General features: G+C 43.3%; 1 protein-coding gene across 1 annotated transcript in view; it reads right to left on the bottom strand.

Annotated features, from left to right (window-relative positions):
• Nucleotides 1-17,823, bottom strand: part of SLC9A8 (solute carrier family 9 member A8) — a 58,865-nt gene that overhangs the window by 10,436 nt on the left and 30,606 nt on the right. The window contains exons 6-10 of the mRNA XM_033153519.1: nucleotides 16,260-16,361; nucleotides 8,823-8,857; nucleotides 7,394-7,537; nucleotides 6,495-6,633; nucleotides 3,500-3,605 (exon numbers count right to left, since the gene is read on the bottom strand). Coding sequence (XP_033009410.1) covers nucleotides 3,500-3,605; nucleotides 6,495-6,633; nucleotides 7,394-7,537; nucleotides 8,823-8,857; nucleotides 16,260-16,361 — 526 coding nt within the window. The remainder of the gene's footprint in view (nucleotides 1-3,499; nucleotides 3,606-6,494; nucleotides 6,634-7,393; nucleotides 7,538-8,822; nucleotides 8,858-16,259; nucleotides 16,362-17,823) is intronic.

Genomic DNA, 17,823 nt, shown 5'->3' with positions numbered 1-17,823 from the left:
CCCTTTTTTTGCAATGGGAAACAGTGCTGGAATAAGGGAATTTCCCGCAAAAAAAGGGAAAGTTGACAGCTATGCCAAAGGCGACTCAATCATCTGGTTCAACCTGTGCAAACATAGCCAAACTTGTCACTGTCAGACTTAAAGGACATTTTTATGAGCTCTAAAAGCACAGAAGCTCCTATATATGCAAGGGCTTCCTTATTCCTTTCAAAATGGGAGACAGCTCGGAGGATGGATGCTGATGTTTAGGCATCTTTGAGATTAATGGGAGGCAGCCCCTGCTTATGACGAAGTCTCAGGTTTGTGCTGGAGCTCCTAAGGCACTTTGGATCAGGCTACCGAGCTGCATCACCGTATGAGAGGCTGAATCCATGTGTTTTCTGCCTTGGGGGTAGAAGAGCTATAAATCAAAACATCTATAGGCCAGGAAACGGCACCATCTGTCCTTCCTCAGCATGCACTGCCCAGATTTCAGGGGGGGAAAGCTTGCAAGAAACCCAGAAGGAAATAAAACATTTTCTGGGATAGCAGATAACACTGGACTGCATCTAGTCTGTGAATATATTGCATTTCATCATCGACAATATTCTCACTCTTAAGCAGGCACACTTCAATGCTGTTAATAAGTCAGCTCTGGGGGTGGGAGGGGCAGAATCTGAAGTGGCCCCTTTAATATGAGCACATTTATTGTGGCACAAGGCTTCCTGGGTGAAACCCCACTGAAACCCAGAAAGCACTATAACTGAGTACCTTGTTTAGCAAAAGCAGTTCAAAGGACTGGTGAGGTTTGGCTACAAGTTGGTTGAACTGGAATGGAAAAGAATATGGCTCAAACAAGTTACTTTGAGCATTATAGCCTTGCCAGTCAGCTCAGTTGGTTAGAGCTTGGGGCTGATAACGCCAAGGTCACAGGTTTGATCCCCGTATAGGTGCGTTTTCTGGCATTGCAGGGGGTTGGACTAGATGATCGATGGGGTCCCTTCCAGCTCTGATTCTATGTATGTATACGTATATGTATGTAGTTTGGGACTTTGAGTCAAGGTTGGGAGTCGATTATAATTACAGAACCCCAAAATTTTTCGAGTTGATGCTTCTTAGTAACTTAGTTTTGAGAGACTATTTTTTTTAAAGATTTCAATTTTTAAAACAAAATTTATATATTTACTGCTTTAACTTGTGATTTATCAAACTAAAGGCATCTCGCCAACCATTCAGCAGGTGAACTCATTTAAGCTTCCACAGAGGCCATCTGAAATTACACTGAAGATCCTGAACTATGGTTTTAAAGCTAAGCCCATTGATTCAAAGTCCCTGTGTACTTTCTATGTATTCACAGAGCTGGAGGAAGCAGGCTGAGAAATTTTCCAGTAGTGAAATGACCACATGTACCATCCACAAAAGTGAGATCGCACATGACATGTCACCAAACTCCACCTAGACAGCATTTGCCAAACTCTGAGGAATTTCACTCAGATGTGCAAGTGCTTGCACAAAAGAAATGAAAAACTTCCTATGCAATCAGGACTGGGCTACAGGCACAAAAAGGGGCCAAGCCTCTGCAGCATTAGAACACAGATAGTGATCTGATAGTAGCTGACAGGCTCAGTAAACCTCAGTGTTTCCATAATCCCTTGGCTGATTTAAAAAAAATGCTCAGTTACGTAATAACTCAATTTGCCCAATGTATTTCCTAACACTTCATTAAGTGTTTATTAAATCACTGAATGGGCTCCAAATTTCTAATTATTAATAGTTCCACGGTTTCCCAGATTTCATGGGAATCCTTGGGGTTGCGTCAGGATGGGGAAGAGCTTTAAAATCCACTCTAAATTGTATGTGCCAATACACAAGTGTTGCCATCTTAAGTGGAATGGAAGTGGTCATCAAAAGAGCTGCTTCATGTTTGCCTTAGATGAATTAGATTCACTGTGTAGCTGTTATCAGTCATCCATCATGCCTCCTATGGAATCATAAAAGAACAACCAGAAAGGGAAGGAATAGGGCACCTCTTACATGAAAAGCAAGATGGATTTCAAGCTCTGATGCTTGAGATGAATGGCAGGCAGGCTTAGATGGAACAGGCACATCAGAGAGCCACTGTGGTGCAGAGGTTAGAGCGTTAGACTAGGATGTGGGCAACCAGGGTTCGAATCCCCACTCAGACATGAAGCTCACTGGGTGAGCCTGGGCCAGTCACTGTCTCTCAGCCTAGCCTACCTCACTGGGTTGTTGGATAAAACAGAGAAAGAACTGTATGTGCCATCTTTGAGATCCTTGGAGGAAAGGTGGGATAGAAATGTAACAACAACAACTATAAAACTTGTGGCAAATCAAATGGGAGTTTTCTTAAGTATCTGTAGAAAGAATGAGGGAGGATGTTTCTAATCCTATATGCAGAAACCACCACTATTTGACTGTAATCTTTCATACCCACCCACCTGTGATTGTAATAAATGCAAATGGACTTATGTCAAGTCACAACACCCCAGATGCTTTAGAGAAATGGCCAGAGGAGTGCTTAGGCTCCTTAGTAGTCAATACAGTACATTTACGTTTTATGATGATTAAACATGCATTTCCTTCCATGTCTTAATGCAAGATCCCTTATTTGGTGGCGGGGGTAGGGGGTGGGGAAGAGAGTAGGATTGGTGTTAAAAACAGGAGATTGTGTTCCAATGTTCCATTATATCAGACTCTGGAAAGGGACCTGGGTTTCCTGAAGCACCCTTGGTGCTAATGCTGCATTGGCCTTGAGGCTAATGTAACCACACGGGTTACATTATGAGCAAAAAGTGTTGGAACCAACTACGAAGCAGGCTTAGATCCATCAATACGGTGAGAGCTTCTTCGTCTTCTCTTCCTATAGACATGCCTAAGTTCAACCAAGAACAGACACTTTATTTATACTACCTGAGTATCAACTTCATACAACGCATGGCTCTTGTACAGATGTTCTTTCTTCTACCTAGAATGTACAGCCTGAGTACACACCCCACCTTGTTCCTTCCCCTGGGTAAAATTAACTCAGAGCAACACCAGGTTTATATGTATTGAGGATTTAAACCCACTATCCATCCCCTCTCTTTCAGTCTCAGACTGGAGGTTGGGTTCCAGGACACAAATAAACAAGGCATTAGTCTTGGTTAGGTATTACCTTCTACCCTGAGCTACTAGGGTAGAACAAAAGCATGCACTGATCTGAAATAGTGCATTTTCCCCATTGTGGAGTTCCCCCACAGAATGTACCGTACTAAAGCTCAAGCAACCTCCAGAAGTAGCATAAGAGCTTTTTATTTGGATGCAACAAAGCGGACGCAGGAGAATAAAGATGACCGAACACCCCCTAGAACAAATATTGGCGCATGAGCTCTACAGCCCTTGCAGAAAATTGTGGACAAGAAATATGCTGAAGAAGCAGAAAGTTCTGACGATCCCAACAGACTGTATATCTTTTTGACAATCTCAAAGAGGCCTTCGGCTTATTTGTTTTGCAACTTACCTGAGAGAGAAATGCCTTCTGCAAGTCCGTAGGGAAGATAAGCAAAGATGATCATCATTCCAAACTCCAGGGAAGGAGTTTTCCGTAAATCAATATGCTTCAGCACGTTAATATCAGAGTTAAGCAAAATAAAAGAAAGATATGGGAGCAGGAAAATCGGACAAATAGAAAAACAGTTCTTTCTTGACCAGAGGAGAACAAGAGGGCTGGGGGTGGAGGTCCCATAGTGAACCAATATATACAGGTGAAACTCGAAAAATTAGAATATCGTGGAAAAGTCCATTTATGTAAGCAACTGTTTTCATTAGCTACTGGAGTTTAATATATGAGATAGACCCATGACATGCAAAGCGAGATATGTCAAGCCTTTATTTGTTATAATTGTGATGATTATGGCATACAGCTGATGAAAACCCCAAAGTTGAAATTGTTAATTTGGGGTTCTCATCAGCTGTACGCCATAATCATCACAATTATAACAAATAAAGGCTTGACATATCTCGCTTTGCATGTCACGAGTCTATCTCACATATTAGTTTCACCTTTTAAGTTGAATTACTGAAAGAAATGAACCTTTCCACGATATTCTAATTTTTCGAGTTTCACCTGTAGGACCCATGAGATACTGCAAAGCAGAGTTCTTGTATTCTTCTCTACATGCTGTATAGTGCAGGGGCAGGCAATGTTGTACACTCCAGATAGCCAAGTCCCATCAGCCCCAGCAAACATGGATGATGGGAGTTGTAATCCAACATCATCAGGAGGGCACCACATAGGCTATGCCTGATATAGTTTCAGGTAGAACAAAAGGTGCTGTTTTCCTGCCATGTGGTGATGCTCTGTTGGAAGAATCGAATTTTAAAGGCTCCAAGAAGCAGGGCAGGTCCACTCTGCATACAAATGCCTGGTTTGCACAACACACTAGGCCAAATCACGGTTTATCAACATCACACAACTGTCCAGGCTCCTGGAGAGGAGCTTGCAGCCACTTTGCTCCTCACTGGTCCTTTTTGATGCCACGTGGCACTAAGCCAAGGTTTGCCCTAGCATGTTGTCCGAACTGGGACAAGTGGCTGGCTAAGTTCTCTCCTCATTCGCCACAAGGTGAAAGCAAGGATTTGTCCATTAATTTCAGTGGATCTACTGCAAATATGACTTAGTAGGATATCCCCCTGTGCTTTTCACCTTGCAAACTACACTGAAATCAGTTTGGTGAAGGACAGTATAAGAAATGCTTTACCTAAATAAATAAAATTATTAGAAAGCCTGTGACCCAGAAACATGCATTTCTCATCCAAATCATTCAGCTGTATGATGATAACAAATAATGTAAGTTGCCTTCTGCCTTAACACATTATTATGCTCCAGAGCTAAGGTACTACTTTTTGAAATGGAAAAATTTAATAGAAGGGAAACTGAACTACTCGCCTCCTCATTTTTGTTCTTCAGTTATCAGCTGTCAATGATCAAAAGATGAAAATGTCATTTTCCCACCAACCCAGCTCAACCACAAAGGTTTAATTTTACAAAACAACCCCATTCAGTGTTTCCATTAGGAATGACATGAAAAAGACCCTTTGGCTAAAGTTTACTTTAAAAAAACACCAACAAACAAACCTATTTCTTTATTTGCATTAAAAATATACTCTGCCTGTGAAATATACATGCACTGCACTATTTTGAAATCGCCAGCTTGTTTTCCAATTTTTTTCTCCAGGTATCTTTTGAAGCTGCTTAACTGGTGTTGAATTACGTACTACCTGCACTTCCCTGACTTTGCAAGATGAAGTCAGTTGGTCAAGCCCCATTAAAAACGCAAGACTATGTCAGCACAAAGGAGACACAATCTGTGCAACCCTAGCTGCGGCTTTAGTGGAGGGACTCTGGAGTTCAAGCTAGTATGGAAAGCCAATTCAGTTTTACATAAATCCTTAATGAATGAGAATGATGGCCCAACAAGCCGTATATACTTTTGGGGCAGTGCTGCACAATTAATCTTCCCCTTCCCCTCCCCCCGCACCCTCAAAAACCCTCCCCCCCCCAAGAGTTGAAGGACAACTTACTAAGCATTGAGTCATATGAGGCTACGATGGGAGGGCAGGAATTGCCCCAAATTGGGCAGAAGAATATTGCATCATGGCACACCAACTCTAGGGGGTGGAGGGGTCTTCAGCCCCCTTAATATTTGTTTCAGCCCCCCCCCCAATGTTTAGGGGGCATGACACAATGTTGTGGAAGGCTGCACTGACCTGTGCGGTGTTCGGAGATGCTGCAGGGGCCGGTGAGGCCTAGCAGAAGGCTGCAATAGCCTGCATGGCATCAGGAGACGTGTGTGACATTGCGTCACATGCACACAATGCGTGACAGCCTCCCTCCCCAATCTTGGGGGCAACCTGGCACCTCTGCTTGCATCGATGGCATGATCCAGCAGGAATCTTCCTTTGTTCTTAGGAGGGGAAGGGGGAAATCAGTTGTGTGAGCTTACCTTGTGCTTGCAAAATGCTGGACACTGCAACCCTTGGTACAGTATGCTTATTTTAGCAACCAGGCCCCCAAGGTGGGTGGGGCAGAGTCCCTAATTTGCTTACGGAATGTTTTATACATATGAAAACTGGAGCATATGCTAACAAAAATGACCCATTATTGAAAATGGAATTAATGCATTAGGAGTAGCACAGCAAACAATCAGCATATTTATACCCCTCTATTAGTATGTGCAATGAGCTATTATACAGTAGCTTATGCCTTAATGAGAGCTGCATAGAAAATCAACGGTTTAATGTGATCCAAAATTGCTGCCCACTGGCACTGCTACGATTAAAAACGAAATGGAAGAGAGGAAACAGAATGCCAACAAAAAGGCTTTCATGGTTTTTGGGTTTTGTTTTTTAAAAAAAGATAATCTCCGTATGAAACATGACCGAGGGTCATTATTAAAATGGAAAGGCATTCTGCTTTGTGCATCTGCTTTACTTTACCTAAAAGCGAAGGATATTACTGCAGAAATAAGGCCAGTCAGAGTTCCCAGCGCTGCGGAACCAAAGAACATCTTCAGAAAGTAACCTAAGGCCTGCAGAAAAGTTTGCCATCCACTCACATCTGACGTATGTTCTCTTGTCAAGCCTTCTGCTGTGCTGGGAACAATTAAAAAAAAAGGGACAAGGAAAGAGGCTACATATTTGAATCTTATGACTTGCAAGCTCCGCACCATAAAAAAAATATATCATCAACCTCTATTTCTTTGTTGAAACTGCTCTTAAAATGCTTTTACTGTGATATAACAAGTAGAATGTCAAGAGGCATTAAATCAAGTGCTGATGCAATCCACCCCCAGGGGAAAACACAACTCTACTGAAAAAATAACAATAATCTGGAAGTCTAGATTTGCTTTTTGTGGTGCTCTTAAGAGCAATGGTACAAAATAAGCCAGGAAGATGCTTGCTGCAGCAAAATAGATGGGAATATGTCTAAGCAAAGAGGAGACGCACTTTTTAAGAATAAACCCACCAGCAGAAGGCCCGGACAATGGGTGTGTGTGTGCGCGCGTTACAATGCTGGATAGATCCTGCCTCCTTGGAAAATATTATCTATGAAAAAAGAAAGTGCTCCTTCCTTTGATCAACAAGGCAGGTGAGAATGTGGAAGGGAAGCATTCTGTGTGTAAGCAGGGGTCAAAGGGAAAAGGCAGGTCAGGACATTGGGAGTGAATAAAACTAGAAGGCTGAGACCCTTGGGATTATAAACAAATCATCAGGCCATAAAGCTAAGTACACTTGGGGAATAGGGCTATTTCACATGTTATCTGGAGTCAAAGGGGGGTCTGACAGCAAAATGCTGCAGCCAAAAATCACAACTCCCTGACAAGCACAGAGGAATATTATGGCATGTACTTACTTTGTTAACACAATTGAGACAGCATCGTTGAGAATACTTTCCCCAAAGACCAACATGTTAAGTACAGGATCAACATTGAGAGCATTAAAGATAGCAATAGTAGCTACTGGGTCGACAGCGGAGATCAGGGAGCCAAAAGCAAAGCTGTACAAAAAGGAATAAACAAAAATGTTAGCATTGTTTTCAAACTATTTAATGCTACTGTGCATGTAATAAGCATCGCCGAGCAGTCCTGGGATGCATCAATGGATTAAAAAAAAAAAAGAGTTTTAACAGGAGTGACTTTTCACATCGGAAGGCAACTGATGCCAAAAACTAAGTGGCAATATCCTTTTCAAAATCCTTTTGATCAATCTGTTAAGTGAATTAAACTATTACCAGATCATATGTGTGTGTGTGTGTGTGTGTGTGTGTGTGTGTGTCTCACTTTGAACTGATTCTCACCATGTTACTAATTCAGAATGAAGGTTGTGAGCATCCTGGAACAACCCAGTCAGATGGGTGGGGTACAAATAATGAGAAGAAGAAGAAGAAGAAGAAGAAGAAGAAGAAGAAGAAGAAGAAGAAGAAGAAGAAGTTAACAAAGAAAGAAGCAGCTGGGAAAGTTCTGCTACCCATTAACTTCCCAAATCTGAGTGAAAACCGGCAGACATTATCTCGCCAGTGATAATCAAAAGCTGAGAAATCATTTGCACCTGCTTTTCAGATTTCTCAGCAGCTGCACTTCTGCTTTTGCAAGTACATATTTTTGATCAAACGTCCCCCATATTTAGCAGTAGTGGCTTGTACCCCCTGGGAGGGTAGGGCAGAATGCAAGGAGACCAACAACAGGTGCAGCCTGAGGCAATGGCAGGCATAGCCAACTTCTCTGCTGAGACCTACAAGCGTAACACAGAGTTTAAGAAGAAAGAAGTCGATAGGCAGTCCTGCTCCTTGGATTGGTTGCAGGTATGAAGGCAGGCAAGTGGGGGCTGGTTGAGGGTAGATTAGAGATAGGTGGGGAAATGCCCCACTTTCCCTAAGGGAGCAGTATTTGCAATGGTTACCCATGCCATTTCTCTTTAGACACAAAGCTTCACTATTAAATGATGCTTAATAACAAGCCAACTAAAACGTTATAATTAACACAGAACAAAGTGGTGCAGATGAAACTAAGGTGACTTCTTATCCACAATTAATAGACTGGAAGGGCTCTATACAGAATTGTGTCCTCCTTCTCCCACATCCCCTGCCCTCCCTGGCACAAATTTCCACATTAGCCATAGTTAAGAACTGAATTAGCATGGAATGAGCTGTGCAAATAGTTGGGTTCCCACCTTTCAAGGATCTACCAACCACTCTTCAAATAAGTACCAATTTCATCAAGAGGTATCATTTTGAAGAATCTCTTGCACAAATAATAATGACACAGATTCTGCCAAAAGCTTACCTGTCAGTCATGTTGAGCTTATAAATAACGTCAGCCTAGAGGGGGGAAAGCAACGGAAACAGAAAAAAAGATTTTAAAAATTAACACTTGTGCTTAAAAAAACACACTGTATTTTTGTGCCATGAAAGAGGCATGCATCCTAGAAAATTCTGACAAATTGGAACACTTAAAGTCGCAGCTCATACATCCTAATTAATTTATATACTGCCACCAAGAAGTGTGAAAGGCAGATTCTGTAAAAGACTGAGAACACTGAAGACCAGATAACTATTTGGCATTACAGGTTATCAGAATCTTAATTTACTGTTCAGTGAAGTATAAGGAAGCATCACAGCTTGCTACAGTGCTTTTGTTTAAAAAATGAACCAGAACAGGATCAGGTATAGTATTAGAGAGTACAGTAATCCCACAATTTATGTGTCTATAGCTAAAATCGTCAAAACACATTGGGTTCAATAGTAGGTGGGATTGACAAAGTCCCTTTTCCCGGACACCTGGCCCCTTTCTGCCCTCTATTTAATTTTTAATTTTTCCAATGCATACAAGTTAAATGCTAATGAATGTGTCATGGACTGGTTGGATGCAGAGGAATGGTGGGGGGAACCAGCTAGGGAATCCCCAAGGGAAGAAGACTCAGAGCCTGGGGAGTGGTGGGGGGATAACGACGAGTGGTCAGAGGGAGAAGCCTGGGAGGAGGAGATGTCAGAAAATGAAGAGGTAACAGGGCTTAGTGAACAGGAAGAGTATGTGGCAGAGAGAAGTCCAGAATCATAAGCTGAAGCAGAACAGGAGGGAAGCCAAGAGGTAGAGATGAGTCAGGCTAGTGAGGAAGCGTGGGGGTCTCTTCCTCTTGCTGTGATCAGCTCTGCGCCCCATTGGTCCCCCAGGACCAGTAGAGGCATGAAACGAGAAGAGCACAGATAGGCATGCCGGCAGAGTCTCAGATTGCCTGGGGTAAACCCTGGAAAGGAGGAGACTTAGGCAGCTGTGGGAAGGTGGGGACCTTTAGTCTCTGCAACTGCTTCATAGGAGCAAGGCCAACTGAAGGGACTTGCTATGCTCATTAGGCCTGGCACTGCTGTGTAGATCCTGTTTTTCTAATAAAGAGTTAACTTCACCTACTCTGTGTGATTTACAGCTGGTTCGCTTCTGACAAAGTGTTATTTTGACACCTAGAGAAGGGTTGGTGGAACATTTCCAGCTCAAGAGCTATATTTCATCTTGGCTAACCTTCTGAAGGCTGCATGCCTATGGTGGGAGGAGCCAGAGGCAAGAAGTGGGTGGAGCAAAGGGTGTGACAGAAGTTAACCATGAAAGTGCCAGAGAGGGGGGCGAGGAGCAGACAGGCAGACAAACCCTCCATTTCGGCAAACAGGAGAAGAGAATTATGCCCCATTCAAGTACACATTATTGAGGTAGACACAGAGCAGGGCCAAGGGGGCCTGGCATGAGTAGAGTCCTAAGGGTCAGATACAGAGGCCTGGAAGGATGCATTTGGCCCCTGGGCCTGAGGTCTCCCATGCCTTCCCAAGAGCACATTGCACAAAATAAGAGGGCCACGGAAGGCTATATATTGCCCATCATGCTTAACATAAAATGGAATAAAATGCAGTATGACATAGAATCATAGAACTGTAGAGTTGAAAGGGACCCCAAGGGTCATCTAGTCCAACCCCCTGCATTGCAGGAATCACAGCTAACATAAAATGCACGAGTGGGACATTAACAGAAATAAATGGATCATAGAAGCCTATGGAGAATGAGGTGGTCAAGAGATGCTTTACTGAGGTGAATCAGAAGGACTGATCCCCTGCTGACTACAATGAATGATAAATTACAGGGTGCAAAAATGGGCGGTGGTGGTTTTCTTGGCACATTTGGAATCGAACTGGCAAGACATAAGAAATCTATTAATAGATATCCTGGTATTTCCTTAAAAGGGGAAGGGAGAAGCAGCTACTGAGGGCAGGAGGGAGATTGGGGTAATAGCACTGAGGGAAGGGGCTTAAGCCTTTTGTCTACACAATTTTCCTAAAATAAATCCTCTCTCCTGAAACTGCTATTTGCCTCATTGGGAAACATGTCTGGGTAAATGCAAGACTTAAACTTGGTATGGGACAATGAATGCGACAATGCTGTGATCGGTGAAGGGGCTCAAATGAGGAGACCAAGCTACCCACTTAGGTTATACAACACTTTTAATGAGGGCTGGGGGAAGATCCGAATTAATTAAAATATATCTGCAAGGCAATAGTAAAGAGCACATTTGCTTGCAGAAGCATGAGTCGTAAGCAGAACAAGCAAATTACTTGCTCATACTTTGCAATGTTCATAATATAAGCAAGCTCTTATACAAGAAACAGATCTGAAGGGCAAAAGCAAGGAAGATGTATGACCACTTGAAAAAGCTGAGACAATGGGCTGGTCCTCCTATGACATTACATCGTGGTTAAAATAAGCTATGGCACTGAAATCGCTAGCACTATGCTCCTTCTCCACTCCTACTGGGAAAGAAGCCGTGGGGTCTGGCTTGTGTTACCCGAACCTTGTTTCACTCAAACTACGAGCACTAAGTGGCTTCCCTTGTGGTCTGTTTGGGAAGAAACAAGCCATGATCCTGCATTCAGAAAACAGAATAAGCCAGACCATGCTGAGGCAAATTTAGGGGAGCGCAAAACCGGTTCAGTCACTCTGGGTGCAGAGCCTCAGGGGCACCGCAACGATCAGTTAGCTTGGAGCATAAGAGGAGGGGCAGGGGGTGCTGAATTTTGTATAGCTGGTTCTTCCTGCTTAAGTGCAGAACCGTGCATCTGTCCCAACTGAAATTTATTTTGTTAGCTTTGGCTTACAATTGTAAATTTATAGACATTTTATTGCAATGATTGACTTTATTCAAGGTGTAAAATACCACATTTTTATCTTCCCGATTGTAACAGTATTTTATACATTGGCCTGGGTGCCTAAATGGCAGAAACGATATTATGATTATTATTTTTTGGCAAACAAATGAAAAGCCTGTCAAAGAACACAATGTGAAAGTGAAATGCAAAGTTGATTTACAATGAGTGACTGAAAACTTTATTCGCATAGCCAACAGCCATTGCAACAAAAGATACACAATGTACAATTAAAAACAATTAAAAAGATCAATCAAATGGTTATGATTGTCATTCAAATAGTGGGCCTTAATCTCATTGCACCCTCAATAAATCTAGCAACGTTTGTTGTTGTCAGCTCATTTTGATCAGATAAGAGAAAGAACAATGTATTCACAGATGGACGGCCTGGGATAGTGAGTAAGAGTGGAGTATTAAATTCGAACCTCAGATCTTTATAGAGGGAGCATGACAGGAGGACATGATCCACTGCTTCCAAGTTGCCGTTTCCGCAGGGGCAGAGTCTTTTTCCGATTGGGATCTTTTGAAATCTGCTCTCAAGTACCACTGAGGGCAGCACATCCAATCTAGCTAGCGTGAAGGCACGTCTGAATTTTGGAATGGTTAATTTGTGCAAATAAGATGGCAAAGAATCAAACTGGGAAGGGGAAAAGAAGGCGTACCAAGGACAGCGTTTCTTTATAATCGCCAGATTATTTTGTTGTTCAAGGTCCTTTAGACACTGACCAATTAGGCTCTTTGCCCTAGTGTGGCCCATCGTTAGGAGCTGATGTGGGTGGAGACCGCAGGAGAGAAGTTTTTGACGCACTGATTTAGACCACGTGCTTTTGTGAGAGCCTTGTAACACTAAGGGTAGAAGGCCGGAAGGATTTAGGTTTATACGGAGCCAGTAGTTAAAGGTTCTTAGCCAGGATCGAGTTTCTACGGAGGGAAAGCTTGCCTCCAGGCGCAGTGCAGCATTTGGGACACACGGTGGTACTGCAAAAATCTGCCTTAGGAATTTAGACTGAACAGTTTCAAGAATGCTACAGCGATTGCCTGTCCAGATTTGGGCCCCGTAGAGTAACTGAGCCAGCGATTTGGCTTGGAAGACTTTGAGGGCTGCTGGTATATATTTATGGCCCTTTGTATAGAAAAAGCGGGATAACATCTTTGCACTTTGGGCAGCTTTTTCTTTGACTCATCTTTGATGTACATCCCAAAGCCCTGAAGATTGGAAAACTATGCCCAGGTATTTGAAGTCTTTGACTTGCTCGATCTGGTGGTTATCCATGCTCCAGCTGTGTAATCTATGTTTCCTTGCGAAAACCAAGACTTTGGTTTTCTCATGGTTTACCACCAGCTGCTCTTTCTTACAATAGTCCGAGAATTTTCCCAACAGCCTTTTTAGGCCTATTTTGGTTCTGGACAGTAAAACTGCGTCATCTGCGTAGAGGAGCACTGAGATTGGTTTGATAGCCAGCTTGGGGGCATGGAACTCCGAAGATGTTAAAAATTTGACCATGTCATTGATGTATAGATTAAATAAAGCTGGGGCTAGAATGCAGCCTTGTTTGACCCCCCTAGAAGCTGATATAGGCCCCGTAAGTTGGCCATTTGTGGAGGATCTTACATACAGCACAGTTTCTTTGTATAGGCCATTGATCAAGAATAATAGTCATTTGTCCATGCTGGATGTATTTAGTTTGGTCCAGAGTCTAACTCGAGAGATAGAATCGAAGGCAGCCTTCAGATCTATGAAGGCTGCGTATAAGACCCCACGGGGTTTCTTGGCATATTTATCGATGAGGTGAGCAAGAGCAAAGCAGTGGTCTATGGTAGATCTGCCCTGCCTGAATCCAGCTTGCTCCTCGGCCAAAATGGCCTCCTCGTCCATCCAGCTGGTTAATTTGATGTAAAGATGTTTTGCATATAATTTGCTGGGGATGGATAGAAGACTAGTGGGTCTGTAGCTCGCCGGGTTCGATGTAGGGCCCTTTTTATATATTGGGACAATTATCGCCTCAGCCCACCCTTTGGGGAGGAGACCTGTTGAATCAATGAGGGAGAATAGTTTCGCCAGCAAAGGTGCCCACCACCCGATGTTAATCTTCAAAAGTTCTGCAGGAATATAGTCTATGCCAGGGGCCTTGTTGTTCTTTAACTGTGCGATCAATTTCTCTATCTCCTCTTTGGTTACGGGTGGCCATTGCGGTAGGGCCTCTGGTTGAATGTTCAGCTTATTAGGCTGGGCTACCTCATCGTTGAATAATGATTGAAAGTATCGAGACCACTCCCGTGGTTCTACTGTACATATGAGTCCGTTAGACTCCTGGTCCAAAAGGCGGGAGATAGTACTCCAAAAGCATGATGGATCTTTCTCATGCGAGGCCTTAATCAGGTTTTACCATGCGGTGCGCTCTGAGTTTTGTTTTGTTTTTCTTTAGTAGTTGTTTGTAGTTCCGTCTAATGGCTATGAATGCAGTAAGATGAGAAGGGGCCCCAGTTTTCCTATATTTGTGGTAACTCCTTCTCACATGCTTCCTTGTTTGTCTGCACTCTGCATCAAACCAGCTTGCTGGGTCCCTCTCCCTTCTTGTGGCTGGATTCTGTATCACCACTGATAGATGAGTTTTCGACTTTTCTGAAAGTGTCTTGAAAAGCTCTAAGGCCTCTGTCGCTGAATCAGCCGAGACAATGGCAGAGTGAATGTTCCTTAGATTCGGTGGTCGAAGGAGGAGGTTTAAGTCTGCGTTCAGCATGGGGGACCATTTAATTCTTTTAGGAGCTGGGGTGCCCAAGTTCACCGGAGGGGTATATTGTGAATTGCGGATGCCATTTTCGAAAGGCTGGCCTTCAAGTGCTGAGATTAGAGGGAGATGGTCGCTCTCTATGTTATGACCCACTTGAAACCTCGTGACATGGTCATACGCAAATCTTGAAGTCAAAATGTAGCCTATGACACTTCCATCAGCTTTGGAGAGATGTGTGTATTCCCCAGGACGGTCCCTTCTTTGAGGCCGTTTAAAATCTGCAATTCCCTCCATTTTGCAACTTGGGCTAGGTAGAGCCTTGAGAGGTTACATCTGCGATCTTTAGAAAGGCGTAGGCACAGGCAATCTATGTCTGTCTGGTTATTCGGGCGTTGAAGTCTCCGCCGATAATGATTGACGCAATGGGGTAAGAGTGAAATGCAAAGTTGATTTACAATGGCTTCCTTGCAAAGATTGCTGTACACATTGTAAAGTCTCACTCTTTCTGCTCTGTGTACAATGGCCCTCTGGGATATCGTAGTCTAGGGCAGGGTTGACTTAACCATGATGCTAGGTAAGGATTCAGTCCCTGCTGAGGTGTAATTAATTACCAGGAGTTCCCCAGTGTGAAAATTTTGCTTTCTTTCCCCTTGCACTGGGATTTATTAAAAGTGTCTGTGGTTCAGAATACAGTAGCTGCTTCAAGTAGCAGAAGGTAGAGGAGCAACTACTGAGTGGTATACAACATTAGTCATACTCAGACTCAGTGAAATCAATGGGCTTAGGTCCACTGATTTCAGTGGGCCTACTCAGAGTATAACTAACACTGGTTATCAACGGCTGTTTTTTTCTCATGTAAAATACCAACATGGTCAGCATGAAAAGCTGAATATCTGTAATGTGTAAGATGGAGATGATAACTTGTTGAAGGTGCTTCTGAACAGTCAGTAGAGCATGAAACTCTTCATCTCAGGGTTGTGGGTTTGAGTTCCACACTGGGCAAAAGATTCCTGCATTACAGGGGGTTGGACTACATGACCCTCATGGTCCCTTCCAATTCTATAATCCTATAATTCTATGAATGCCCAGGTTCGGGAGGGGGGGTGATCAGGAGGAAAAGGAAGGGAAATATTCTAATAGGCCATCAAGTTACTCTAAAATTTCTGTATACACACACCTATGAAACTTATCTAAAAATAAATGATTTAAAAAAAAAATTCCTCAGCACTTCTGGATATTTCTCCCTTGCTTTTTGCCCCTGTGGGAAGGTAGTTCTCTTGTTTCTGAATCCCTCATCTGAAGAAGTGTGCATGCACACGGAAGCTCATACCAAGAACAAACACAGTTGGTCTCTAAGGTGCTACTGAAAAGAATTTTCTATTTTGTTTCGACTATGGCAGACCAACACGGCTACCCACCTGTAACTGAATCCCTCATGTCATTCAGCTTGGCCCTATTCCTAGATCAACATCACCAAAGACACTTTGATCCTGGTACGATGCAACATTCAGTCCAAGAGGGAATGTAGATTTCTGAAGGTTGCATCTGACATTACACTGATCTGCTTGACAAATCAGCCAGGGGCATACCCCCCCAGAATGTCATCACAGCCCAACACTATGTTGATCCAAGTCTGCTTGCTAGTTGTGTGTCTGAGATGCACGTCTGCCAATCTTTCCATCACCACAAAGTCTCGCGTCTTCAGCCATTTCTTTCCACAATCCTGTATGTGGGTCAAAGGACCCAGCCCCTGGCAGCAGCCCAATATTTCACACCACAACAAACCGCATGCACTCAGGCGGTCTCACCTGACCCAAGAAGTAAATTCCTCCACCGACAATGAAAGCCGAAATTGCTGTCCCAATCACAGAAAACAGAGTGATGGAGCCAATGTTCTGAAAGAAGTTGCCCTAAAAACAGGTGGAGAGGAGGAATAAACAATAGTGAGTTTAGAGAGGACTTAAATTTGAGTGAGGAATCATCTGGGTTCAGATCTGGAACCTGGAAGCTCAGCCTCTGAACGCATGAAGTAATAATAAAGAATAATGTATTGGAGAAGCACAGAATGTGTTTGCCCACGAGTAAGCAAACAGAGCTCAGCCATGCATGGCTAGGATTAGCAGACAGGGCTTTCAGAACCAGGGGCGCTGACTTTTAGGAAGGCTTAGCATCTCATGTTCTTAGAAGCTAATTGCAAAGTGCAGACATTTTTTTCATTCTATTAGAGCAAACAAAGAACCAAGTGCATTCACAACTGTTTGGTTTTAAAGCTGCTGGGGCACTTACATGCCCCACCCCAATGAGAGCAATCAGTGTGCAGAAAAAGGGTTTTCTCCAAGGTGAAACAGATCACTGGCTGGTGGAACAGATTGTTGCCACCCACCTTGCCCGACAAACTGCCTGTGTAGCTGATGCAAGGAGGTGCAACTCCCATCATTCTACAACTCCCATCATTCCTGGCAATCGGCCATGCTTGCTGGGGCTGATGGGAGTTGGGAGTCTTCAGCAACACCTAGAGGGATGGAGGTTCCCCATCCTTGCCCTATTCCCACCCCTTCCTCTCTAGCAGTAACAAATCTTAAGTACCGTAGCTCAGATGCAGGACAGCATTTTGTAGCTCAGGTGCAGGACAGCCTTTTGTGGTGCTCAGTTCTCTGTATTGGGGACTATTATGCCCCATGTGATTTTGTAGCAAGCCAAAAATATTCCTACTTTTCCTTTGATCAAATGGGAAAACAATTTTCAAAAGGATAAGAAATGATGCAGGAACCAAACAAAGCAAGATGAATGAGGAAATTTTATTTCTTCCTGTCAAAAGACAGTTCTGGGCCCCTTTGCTTTGATCTGAGATTTAACAATGTGGATGAAATCTTACGCCCTATAAGTTTTATGTTCATGTCACACATTGTACCATTTGTCTCCGGAAAGGGATTTGGTCTATCTCATTCTATGCAGCTTACTTTATTGCTGTTAATCAAAACTAGATTAAACTAATCTGGAGGGTAGGACTCAAACCAATGGCTTCAAGTTGCAAGAAAGGAGATTCCGACTAAACATTCAGAAAAAACTTTCTGACAGTAAGAGCTGTTCAGCAGTGGAACAGATTCTCACAAGAGGTGATGGACTCTCCTTCCAGGGAGGTTTTTAAACAGAAGTTGGGTGGCCACCTGCCTTGGATGCTTCAGCTGAGATTCCGGCATTGCAGGGGGTTGGACTAGATGACCCTTGGCATCCCTTCCAACTCTAAGATTCTATGATTCTATAATCCATTTCCTGGTGTGCTTACGAAGGATCTAGCTCTCGTTTGGATCCCTATGACTATAATGATTTGCCACACAATGATACTACAAGCTCTGCGCAACATTAATAATG

This window comes from Lacerta agilis, chromosome 6 (genome assembly GCF_009819535.1).
Source record: "Lacerta agilis isolate rLacAgi1 chromosome 6, rLacAgi1.pri, whole genome shotgun sequence".
Lineage (NCBI taxonomy): Eukaryota > Metazoa > Chordata > Lepidosauria > Squamata > Lacertidae > Lacerta > Lacerta agilis.
Note: the sequence above shows the minus strand (reverse complement) of the source record. Positions and strands in the feature narration are given on the sequence as shown.